This window comes from Vulpes lagopus, chromosome 12 (genome assembly GCF_018345385.1).
Source record: "Vulpes lagopus strain Blue_001 chromosome 12, ASM1834538v1, whole genome shotgun sequence".
Classification (NCBI taxonomy): domain Eukaryota; kingdom Metazoa; phylum Chordata; class Mammalia; order Carnivora; family Canidae; genus Vulpes; species Vulpes lagopus.
This window is the reverse complement of record NC_054835.1, coordinates 5,195,119-5,206,684: the sequence shown is the minus strand read 5'-3', so window position 1 is coordinate 5,206,684 and position 11,566 is coordinate 5,195,119. Positions and strand designations below refer to the sequence as shown.

The following is an 11,566-nucleotide window of genomic DNA, read 5'->3' as shown; positions in this document are numbered from 1 at the left end:
GCAGGGCCATTTGCTCACTGCCCTTGGAATACATCACTGCCAAGAATCACATTGTTTGCAAATATCTACTGTCTGTGTTCTTTACCACCAACCCACGTCCTACAGCCTCCAAGAGGCCCTCCAGGCTGCTTCCCCGAGATCCCCAGCTAGGATGGGTCATGTTCTCCCTTCTCTTCACCCCCACGGTACCCTATCTGTAGCCCTCTCACAATATTCACGAGTCCCTGCCCCGAATTATAGTTATACACATGCTCCTTCAGGAGAGGCGGTGGTCTGAGTTGGCCTGGTGCCACTAGCGACTGACACAGAGCACACATTGATGGAGTCAATCAATGTGTCTTTTATGTGACTAAATTCATTTTCTAGATATTTTATGTATCTTATCTGTCCAACTCAAGACAGTAAGCTCCTTAAGAACAAGGACCAAATCTTTTACTTATTTTATATTTTCAAGAATATTCAGCCCTGGGCCAGATACACAGTCAAGTCTATAATATTTGAGTGAATTCAAAAGAATGCTACTGGTACACAACTCTGGTATAATTTTTCCTATTACTTAAACCCTGCAAGAATGCAGCATATATTAATGGAGGAAAATTGGGTACTGCACAAATAGAGTCAAGCAACCATTTTTTGTAAATAGATAGAAATAATAAAATTCAATGTTTTTAATATTAGGTGTTAAATAATAAAGAAAATTATATGAGCACATTTTCCTGAAAATTTGTTCAAATTTCCATGCAATTGGCATTGGGGGAGGGGGATCACAATTCTGTCTTTTAAAAAAACTGAGGCTAAAATAGGTCTTCATTATTCCTCTTTTAAAATGAAAACATACTATTTTAAAAGATTGTAACATAAACCCTAGTCTCTCATAAGGAAAATGTGGGTATTTTCATTCCAGGTATCTATCATCTGCTACAGTATATTCTAACCCAACAAATATACTTTTAACAGGAAGGAAAAGAATCTCATAAATATTCTAACTCCTATCCCAGACCCAGAAAAGGTACAGAAAATCAGAATATGTATTTCAATAATATTTAAACGTCAAAACTATTTAAACCTCAAAAACTAGATTTATCAACTTTTAGGAATAACATAATATAAAAAACACTGCCTCTCTTCATTCATAAATCATTTAACTTAATTATATACCTCAATTATATGCACCAGAGAAAAATACCAAGCCACCACATATTTTTAACAAACTGGGAGGCACAGACAGATTAAGAGTACATAACAATAAAACAGATAAAGATGATCAGATTATTATGGCCTTTCAATAGTCATTTATTCCCATCCAAGCCTCACACTGTACCCACATGGTCTGGCAGTAAATATACAACAAAAGATCTGATGAGCTTGGCGATGCTCTAAATCTAAATCAATGTACTACCACTGAACAGACAGTGTAAACTTACCAGCTCCACAGATCCATAATGTTTCCTACTGAAATCCCCACGTCTACAGCCTAGGTCTTCCGAGACAGAGCTGGAACAAAAATGCTTCATCAGTATTATACATAGCGATCTGGCCACAAACCTTCTGCAAAAATCGACTACCATTTGCAAAAAGGGCTGCTATGGAACAGGCTTGCCCCAGCTCCTCACTGCAGGGGAGCCTCCTTGCAACAGACACAGTCCTCAGCAGCCATTGCAGAGCCCGGCGTTCGTGGAGCCCTCAGTAAAGAGAAAAACACCCGAGTCATTCCTGGAAGTATAGGCAATGATTGAATTAAATATTTAGTCATTTGGAATCGACTGAAATTTCCAAGGCTACTGGTGGTTTATAATTTCATTTCTGTATAACCAAAGGGGATGAAAGACCCTGCAGTAAACTTGAGGCGAGGGATAAAGCTTGCAATTATCTTTCGTTTAAGAGAGCCTCTTTGTCCCAAATATTCAACATTAAAATAACCAGCCTTATTTGATGCTACAGAGCAGAAATGAAACTTTAAATAGGAGCAAGAAACTTCAAAATCCTGCTAGGCCCCACCCCACCCCTTTTAATTTATGATAATATGACAATATGAAAAAAATAAAAAAGAGCAGCACTGACAGAAAATCTAAAAATCTAACTTCAAGGATATTTAATTTTTATATAACAGTAGCTAATACTTTCCCCAGCCACCCCCCTACCCCCACCAGAAGGCTTAAATCAGATAAGAAAAACCACACGCATTGTAAAGAAGAGCAATTAAAACAAGGGCAAAACTCTTACTGCATTTACATCTTGAATGCAGAATTCCACACTCAAAAGACACATATCTTATCGACTGAGTTAGTATATTTGGGACTCCAAGCGGTGCTCCTGAAACCACCAGAGATCCACAGATGCAAGCAGCTTTAACAAGTTTTGTTCTCATATGTCATGCAAATAACTACTGAATCATAGAAAAGAAAATTGCACAGGAGCTACATGTTTCATCTCTCCAAAATATTTGGGATCTAACATGCAAAGAGAGGTGCGTTTTGTACCTTTTCATCCTTCCTTAAAAAGTAGCTACATTTTCTAAATTACAGCCTTCTTGGCATGCTCAGAAAGAGACTGACTCTGCTATTTAGCATCCACAGACCTGACTCTTTGCCAGGACACTATTTGATAGGCTCCAAGCAAGACAGCATGAAAGAAATGAGGGTCTATTGGTATTCTGCTTCCACCATTTCACAGAGATGAGTGAATTAATCTTATATGAGAAATTTAACCTTTTGTAGTCCTTACTTCCTTAGCAGAAACTGTGCAACAAATTAACAAATGCAACTTGGAAGGGTGCCCCACTTATTTCCCAGGCTGCGGTCCTGCTTCTAGCAACAGGATTTTCTACCCTCTAAAAAAATCTCGGAAAGAGATTTAAAATTTCCCTCCATGACCTATTCCGGTCTGTATTCAAATGTCCTCTATGCCTTTTTTTCTTAGCCCATTTTGAAAACCCTCCTGGAGAATATTGCCAGTGCCCTATGTAACAGTTTCAGGATCCTTCCCCGGCGGCCTTGGGTTACTGAGAGAGTGGACTTCAGTGACAAGAGCATCTCTGCATGGAGCCAGAGGTGGGGCACAGAGCGAAGGCCCAATGGCTGGTACCTGAAAGCTCTGTCTGCCCAGCTCAGCCCACCTCTTCAGTTTTAGCAGTAGCACCACCCCCCTCCCCGCAGCTTCTAACACAACTGACCACCATCATGACAGGAGCAAGGATGCTGGGCTGGGGGGCCCTCCCCAGGCCACCGGAAGCATCACCAAGGGCACTCTGAGACACAGTGCCAGCTCGCTAACTTTGCCAACAGCCAGAAGCTAACACACAAAAAAGATGACAATCCTGAATCCTGGGGCAAACACATCCTTAGAAGCTTCATAGCGAGCAAAGAGTGCCCTATGAAAACAACCCAGAGAGATAGAAACAACATCTGCTATCAGTTGCCGGTTTCCCCCTCTAATGACATTTCATGCAATAAACTGCAGGGACAGTGCTTGCTAATGGAGAGAGCCAGGCTGAACTATATGGGGTGCATTTCTGTGGCTGTAGGAGGCACTCAACCCACCATGTTATGAAGCCCTTCCACCTCCATCTACTCCCTCCTCAGGCTCTCTGGCCTCTTGCTACCCAGGACAAGAGAAGTGATTAAAGGAGTCACTGAGAGCTCCCAGAGGAGCTTTGTTCTCCTCTGGGTCCTAAGGTCTGGTCTACTGCTTGGCACAGAGTGGACATGGGCAAAATGTTTGTTGTCTTAATGCAAGTATTTGTACATCATTTGGATCTTACTCGCTACTGCCTGAGAGCACCACCAGTGAGCACCAGGCCGGCCACCTGTTGACAGACTCCCTCATAAGCCAGTGGTCATTATTCCATCCAGACAGTACTGGCCTAAGACACTGCTATGTGCATGCCAAAACCTATTCTCTTTTTCCTCTTGGGCTTGTCACTAGATGCATTCCTAGCCCCTCTTGCAGTGTGGCTACATGACTGAACTCTGGCCAAGAGAGTATGGGCTGAAGCGCTATGTACCATTTCCAGGCACAGCCCATGAGAGGCCCTTACTTTCCTTCCCCTTGGCCAGCAGGGTAGAGAGGACTATAAGGACCTGCAGGAGGGCAGAGCTTCAGGATGGAAAAACCTGGTCTCTGAAAGACCAAGTGGAAGGCTGCACCTCCAGGAACATCCATATTAGAATATGCTGTGAACAAGACATAAACACTGACTTGTGTTAACCCCAAAGAATTTAGGCTTACCTGTTAAAGCTGCCTTGTCACCCGAACTAATCTGCAAGTGGGTATCTTGCAGCGGGGTGCTACCATAGCAACCTAGAGTATATGGCACCTGCTTGGTAGGTAGCTGTCAGTGAGGAAATTGACCCTGGAGGCTGGGAAGATGGAGATCTATGTAACACAGTGGCAAAATATGTGATAAAACTTATACCTGCAGAGATGTAGAAGGGGAACCTGTGCCTTCTGAGCCTGCAGCCCTAGAAAAAGTGGCAGGATAGTGATGCTGTGTGTACCTCCTACTGGCTGACCTTGGCAAAGTTTTTTTTTTTTTACAAAGGAGAGATAGAGCCCAGGCAAGAGCCAGATGGGTTTCACACAAAGGAAGGGAACTGAGAGAGTATAGAGATCAAGGGCCTCACAGGCTTAAGAAACCATCATTTTTGGACTCCAAACAGTAAGAGTTCTGTTGTGGGCAGAAATGAGGGAGATGTAACTCTTCCAGACCTCACCCGTAAAAATTTCCCACAGAGAATCAATCCTTGCTCTCTTTGCTCACCTGCTGGCTGAATGGAGAGGGCTGTGAAGACCAAGACGGGTGAAGCCAGGACAAGAAGAAGGCTTGCTCCCTACATGACCACAGAGAAGATACCAAGTGACATGAGTGAAAAATAACTTTGATTATTTTATGGCATGAAGATTCAGAGTTTATTACAACAGGTGATTTTATCTTAATGGGTATGGTTCTCTGTAGTTAACAGACAGAAGAATAACTCACACAATAATGGGTGGGCAGAGGGCTGGCAGCCCAGAGGATTCTCAGGGGTCAGCAAACTATGGCCCCCAATCACCTGTTACTGCAAATGAAGTTTTATTGGAATATGCCACGCCCTTTGGCTACAGGTAGTCTGGGAGTGCTTTGCATCACGACAGGGCAGCGTTGAGCCACTGCAACAGACTGTATATGTATGGCCCACAATGCTCAAGCTATTTACTCTCTGGCACTTTACAGAAAAAAGTTTGCCCAGCCTCTTCTGTACAGCCTCGCAAATCCCCTTTGCTGGTTCCAGGCCTCCCAATGAACTGGGATGAATAAGCCAATGGAAATACTTGAGTCCATCAGAATCCCTGGGGAAAGCTTTCTAAAAATGCAGATTCCCTGGCTCTATTCCCAGAGGTTGTGACTCAGCACGTTTGTGATTTTCACAAGCCGCTGGGGGAATTCTGATGCAGGTGGTACACAGACAGTGTTTTGAAGAATCCTGCTCTTCCAGATGACTCTGGAACCCCTGGGAAACCTGTCAGCCATTCTGCAGTACTTACATAAGGAGGGACAAGGCCTTATTTGTTTTAATGGGAGGACGTGTGATATAGTCCTTACGAACATGTGATTCAGTCACAGATATATAAGTTCTTAACCTCCTGGGCAATGTGTAAAATGTGTAATCAAGTATTGCCTACTTAGAAGGAATAAATCAGAAAGAACAAATAAAAGTTTATTTTAAGCACAAGGTCTGGGTGGCTCAGTGGTTAAGTGCCTTCAGCTCAGACCGCGATCCTGGAGTCCTGGGATCATGTCCCACATCGGGCTCCCTGCATGCAGCCTGCTTCTCCCTCTGCCTGTGTCTCTGCCTCTCTCTCTTTCTGTGTCTCTCATAAATAAATACAATCTTAAAAAAAAAAAAAAGCACAAGGTCTGTCACATAAAAACCACTCAATAAGTGTTAGCTATTGCATTACTGCTCTTATTAGCGGTATGATTTTCAAGGTTGTTAAAGCTTTGGGAAGGAACATTTGCCATAGACGATTACCCACTTTTTAAAGAGTTCTAAATAAGACACCACACCCCCACAGCAGAAGAATAGGTTTGGGGCCAAGCAACAGGCCTTTCTGGACAGGGCTAAGTGCAACGTCACAGTTCAGCACGATGTCTCCTCCCTCCAAGAGCTGCCCCTAGCAGTGTGGCCCCACCTAGAAAGTACTTGGGACCCAAGAGCATGTCACCAGCACAGGGCAGGTGCAAAAAAGAACCAGAGAGTTCAAGTTTCTCACTCACATGCAATGTGTTCTGGGCTCTAAATAGAAACTCTGTTTTAGCAAATTAATGTGTGAGGACACTGGATCACGCTTTGAAAGCATGCACAGGGCTGAGGACCTTCATGTTATCTCTCTAAATAAGGCCTGGGATGAGAGCAAAGATTTCCAGCCCCACAAAGAGGCTACAAAAATTACCATTATATAAGTCAGATTCCCAGAAATCAGACAATCCCCTCCAAAGAGTCAAATTAAATAAGGAAAGAAAGGAAGCTGATTCTCAGTGATATGGGTCCTTTACTTGACTGACCTAGAGATTAGTGATTCACCCTGACGCCCGGCCAGACCCCACTAATCCAGGTCCTGGTCATTTCCAGCCTTGCTGGAGTAGTTAAAGCCAACAGTGAGCACGAGGACTCTTCCTGGGTCAACAGAGAATTTGTGAAAAGCAACAGGCAGATTTTCAGGAGCTTATGGACAGCAGGGTTCAGGGTGAGGAACTCCAGGACAAGGCCTCAGTCCTCTTGAGAAACAGAAAGTAATAGACAGATGGAGGAGATCCCCCTATTTGAGGAACAGAGAGGCTAAAAAATGTGTCAGACTACAGATGTGGGCTTGGACAGAGCCTGAGCCTCCTAACACCAGGAACCAGGACAGCTTATTGCACAGAAGGGACCAGTTGTCTCTCCTGAAGGTAAGTGACACCAAGAAAGCAGAGATGTGATTATACATTAATTTCCAACAATGACATGGAAGAATTCGGTCCTCTTTCGAAGACATTTAAGATACCAGAAAGGAAGAATTAAGCAGGAAGATTTGTAGAGTGTAAGGAGTCCTGGAAATCAGAGCCCCTTGATTCTTGCTTCAGACAGCTCCCTGCTCCCCTGTCATGTATCTGGGGTTGCAGGATCCTGTGTTCCTTGGACCAGGATCTTAAGTTTAGCATGGATTTGGATCTCAACTCTATGGCACACCAGCTCTGCAACCTCAAACAAGTTACTTATCCTCTCTGAGCCTCCTTCCTTGTCTGTAACACGGTCTGATCTGAAAATAGCCAGTTTTAGGATTTAAAGATACCATAAGGTGCTTAGCACAACACCTGACACATAGTAGCCACTAAACAGACATTGGTTATTCCAACTGCCACTGACTTATCCATCTTGGTCATCACCATGCCTTGTGTGTCTTACAGAGCACCTGGTTCATAGTCGGCTGCTCAGTAAGTATTGGCTGAATAAATGAATTATGAATAGCTGATAATGTCTGCTCACCTTTGCTCTGCCTACATTCAGGTGAGTTCCTGCCTCCTACTCCTTTCTCTTCCTCACCCCCCACCTGCCATTAGATATTCTGACAGCCCTTGGATGCAACTGCTGTTACTTTCACCACCACTAAGACATCTTTCTCACTAGAATCCTCTTTTCTCCAATTATCTGGAAAGCATTCCTCCTACAGTATTAATGTATATACAAAGTTTCTGACAAAGACACATGTCCCTGAAATTCACCTGGTTCTCTACTATCATTCAAGTCTTAGGGTAATTCCCTGCAAGATTCCTCTCGATAATGATCCCTACTAGTGCCTCTGAAATCTCTAGATAAAAACAGCAACCCTAACAAATGCTGGTGAGGATTGGAGCAGCTGGACCTCTCACACATTGCAGTGGGAAAGTAAAATGGTAAGCTAAGCCTCTTTGGAGAACAATTTGGCAGTGACTTGTAAAATTAAACATGCAGTTACCCTTATGACCCAATAATTACTCTTGGGCATTTATCCCAGAGAAATGAAAATGGATAGTCACAAAAATCTGTACACAAATGTTTTGTAGCAGTTTTCTTCAGAATAGCCTCAAGCTGGAAAAATCCTAGAAGTCCTTGAAAGGGTAAATGGTTAGGGGGCACCTGGGTGGCACAGTCGGTTAAGCATCTGACTCTTGATTTTGGCTTAGGTCATGATCTCAGGGTCATGAGGGATTGAGCCCTAAGTCAGGCTCCACACTAGCTGGGAGTCTGCTTCTCTCCCTCTCCCCCTATATCCTGGTTTGTGCACTCTCTCAGATAATTAATTATTTAAATAAAATTTTAAAAAGGCAGGGGCACCTGGGTGGCTCAGTGGTTGAGTGTCTGCCTTTGGCTCAGGTAGAGATCCCAGGGTTCCAGAATCAAGTCCCGCATTTCTCCCTCTGCCTACATCTCTGCCTTTCTCTGTATCTCTTATGAATAAATAAATAAAATCTTTTTTTTTTTTTAAAGAAAGGGCAAATGGTTAAACAAACCATGATGTATCCATCCCATGGAGCATTGCTCAGTAATCAAAAGAACAAGCTGCTCGTCAATGTAATACAAATTTGGGGGGAATTATGGTGTGTGAACAAAAGCCAACCCCAAAAGGTTACATACTGTGTGATTCCATTTATATAACATTATTGAAATGACAAGATGGTAGGGGGGTGGGTATGGTTATGAAGGGCTGCTCAGGGAGCCTGCGGTGATGAAGCCATTCCCTACCTGGCCTGTGGTGGTGGCTAAACAAATCCACCCATGTGACAGAACTGTATATAAAACAGGAAACCAAGGACCAGTGAACTCTATTGACAACAGCTTTCCGGGAGTGATACTGTACAACAGTGATGCAGGATGTTACCTTGGGGGAAACTGGGTAAAGGGCACACGGGATCTCCGTTATTTCTTTATTTCTTTTTTTAAAGTAAGCTCTATGCCCAACATGGGGCTTGAACTCACGACCCCAAGATCAAGAGTTACATGTTCTTCCAACTGAGCCAGTCAGGTGCCCCATCTGTTTTCTTACAACTTCCTATGAATCTATGATTCTCTCACAATAAAAGTTTCATTAAAAAAAAACAACAATAGTATCTGAGTCAAAATTCTTTCACTCATTCTCTAATATTTACTGAGCACCTAGGAGTTACCAGGTATCGGGCTCAGGTGCTAAACCTGAGATGTGTGGTCCCTGCTTTTGCAGGGCTTACATTTCCAGTGGGAAATTTCACATACACAGGACTTCACCGGAACTAAAATATTGTGCAAGCAAAGCACACCTGTGTATAGCAAATATGGTAAACTGTAAAACAGCCTCTTTTTATCCCCTCATGGGTAGCATATGCAATCTTCAGGTGTGGGTGCCCAGAGCAGAAGCCTGTCACACTTTTCTTAGCTCAAGACCCACCATTCAGAAAGCCAGGAATCACAACCTACAAGAGGATTCCTGCAAGTGTAATGACTGTGCATCTGCTATCTGCTCTTGAATATCAAATCCACCACTCTCCATTGCTCCGAGCTTCTCTTTTCCTGTAATGTCAAGACTGGAGGGCTTTCCAGTTCCCAGTATAATTTGCCCAGAGGAGACCTACACAGGCATGACCACAAAGTGTTAAACAGAAACTGGCTTAAAGAAAAAAAATCAACAGACAATATATGTCGCTGCATACCTCCCTGGATCACCTGCAGATTTTACTTCTTCAGGGAAATCCCTCCAAGGTCTGTTTCCCTAGGTCCTCAAAGATTTTCCACAGAGATGCACAAGATGTGCCTCCAACAACACCCAGAGCCTGAAGGGAGGCATGCTATCCTACCTACAGGGAGTAGGTGCTTCTGAACAGCCCCCTATGTGGCAATAATACTAGAGAACAACCAGGTCATTCTGACACTTGTGACCCAGAATGGTGTGGTCCTTGGATCTGAGCCAGTTAGAAATGCAGACTCTCAGGCCCCGCCCCAGACCTAATGAAATGGAATAGCGTGGCAAACTGAGCTTGGGGAAGCACTGATTCTATATAGCTAGGTTCTCAAGCCTAGCTATATACTGGAATCATCTGGGTTTTTTCTCTGTTTTATTATGAAATGTATCAAGACATAGAAAAACAAATAATACAATGAACATTTACAGACAGACTTGAAACCCCTGGGTACCCCTCTCTGATCCTACTGTCATCTCTCCCTCCCCTGAAATAATCACAAAATAATTTGGCTTATACTTTCCTGCTCATATTTTTCTATTTGTACTGTATGCTTATTCATAACCAATATACAGTAATACTTAGCATGTTTTAAAATTTTACACAAATAAATACCATTCCTATACATGTCTTACCACAACTAGCTTCTCTGATGGAACAATTTGTTGTTGATATTTGTACATGTCGATACCTGTAGCTCTGATTTGTTCACATATGCTGCTGTAGAGTATCCTTCTGGATTAATGTACCATTGTTCATCTTCCTTCCGTTGGACATTTGAATTGTTTTCAGTTTTTACACAGCACTGTAATCACATCCTTTTACATTTCTCCTTCAGTACAATGGCAATCACATCCCTAGATGACATACCTAGGAGTGCAACATATGATGCACATATGACCCATATGAAAAAATAAATATTTGAAAAAAAATAAAAAATAAAAAATAAATATTTGAGAGAAAGAGAGAGAGAGAGAGAGAGCATGGGTGGGGTGAGGAGCAGAGGTAGAAGCAAACTCCCCACTGAGCAGGGAGCCTGATCCGGGGCTTGATCCCAGAACCCTGGGATCATGACCTGAGCTTAAGGCAGCCACCTAACTGACTGAGCCACCCAGGCAGCCATGATTTGCCTATTTCTGATTCTTTGTCCATTCCTTTTCATTAGATTGTTGGTCTTTCCCTAATTGATCTGTAAGAATTATTGGTATGTTCTGAATACCAATACTTTCTGGTTAATAAATCACAGATGTTTTCTGTGAAACTGGTTTTTCCTTCCTTTTTTTTTTTTTTTTTAAAGATTTTATTTATTTATTCATGAGAAACACAGAGAGAGAGAGAGAAGAGAGAGGGAGAGGGAGAGAGGCAGAGACACAGGCAGAGGGAGAAGCTGGCTCCATGAAGGGAGCCCAATGTGGGGACTTGATTCCGGGACTCCAGGATCACACCCTGGGCTGAAGGCAGGCGCTAAGCTGCTGAGCCACCCAGGGATCCCCTGAAACTGGTTTTTCTTTTAAAAACCTGCTCCTGGTATCTTTTATCCTGCAGACATTTAAAATTTTTAGTGTAAAGATTTTCGTCTTTTCCTTTTTGGTGTTTGTTTTTCTGACTTAAGAAATCCTTCACCAAAAAAAAAAAAAAAAAAAAGAAAGAAAAGAAAAGAAAAGAAATCCTTCACCAAGGATTTTACGACATTTACACAATGTCATAAAGACAGTCTCCTGTCACCCCCTGCAAGTGTTTTAGTTTGCTTTAAAAAAAATTCATCTAAAAGGGCACGTGGATGGCTCAGTGGTTGAATATCTGCCTTTGCCTCAGGTTGTGATCCCGGCATCAGGGATCGAGTCCCACATCGGGCTC

General features: G+C 42.9%; 1 protein-coding gene across 2 annotated transcripts in view; it reads right to left on the bottom strand.

Annotated features, from left to right (window-relative positions):
- Window positions 1–11,566, bottom strand: part of GARNL3 (GTPase activating Rap/RanGAP domain like 3) — a 147,385-nt gene that overhangs the window by 108,610 nt on the left and 27,209 nt on the right. For both annotated transcript variants that reach the window (XM_041723830.1, XM_041723829.1), the window contains exon 3: window positions 1,425–1,494. In XM_041723830.1, the coding sequence (XP_041579764.1) occupies window positions 1,425–1,494 (70 nt within the window). The remainder of the gene's footprint in view (window positions 1–1,424; window positions 1,495–11,566) is intronic.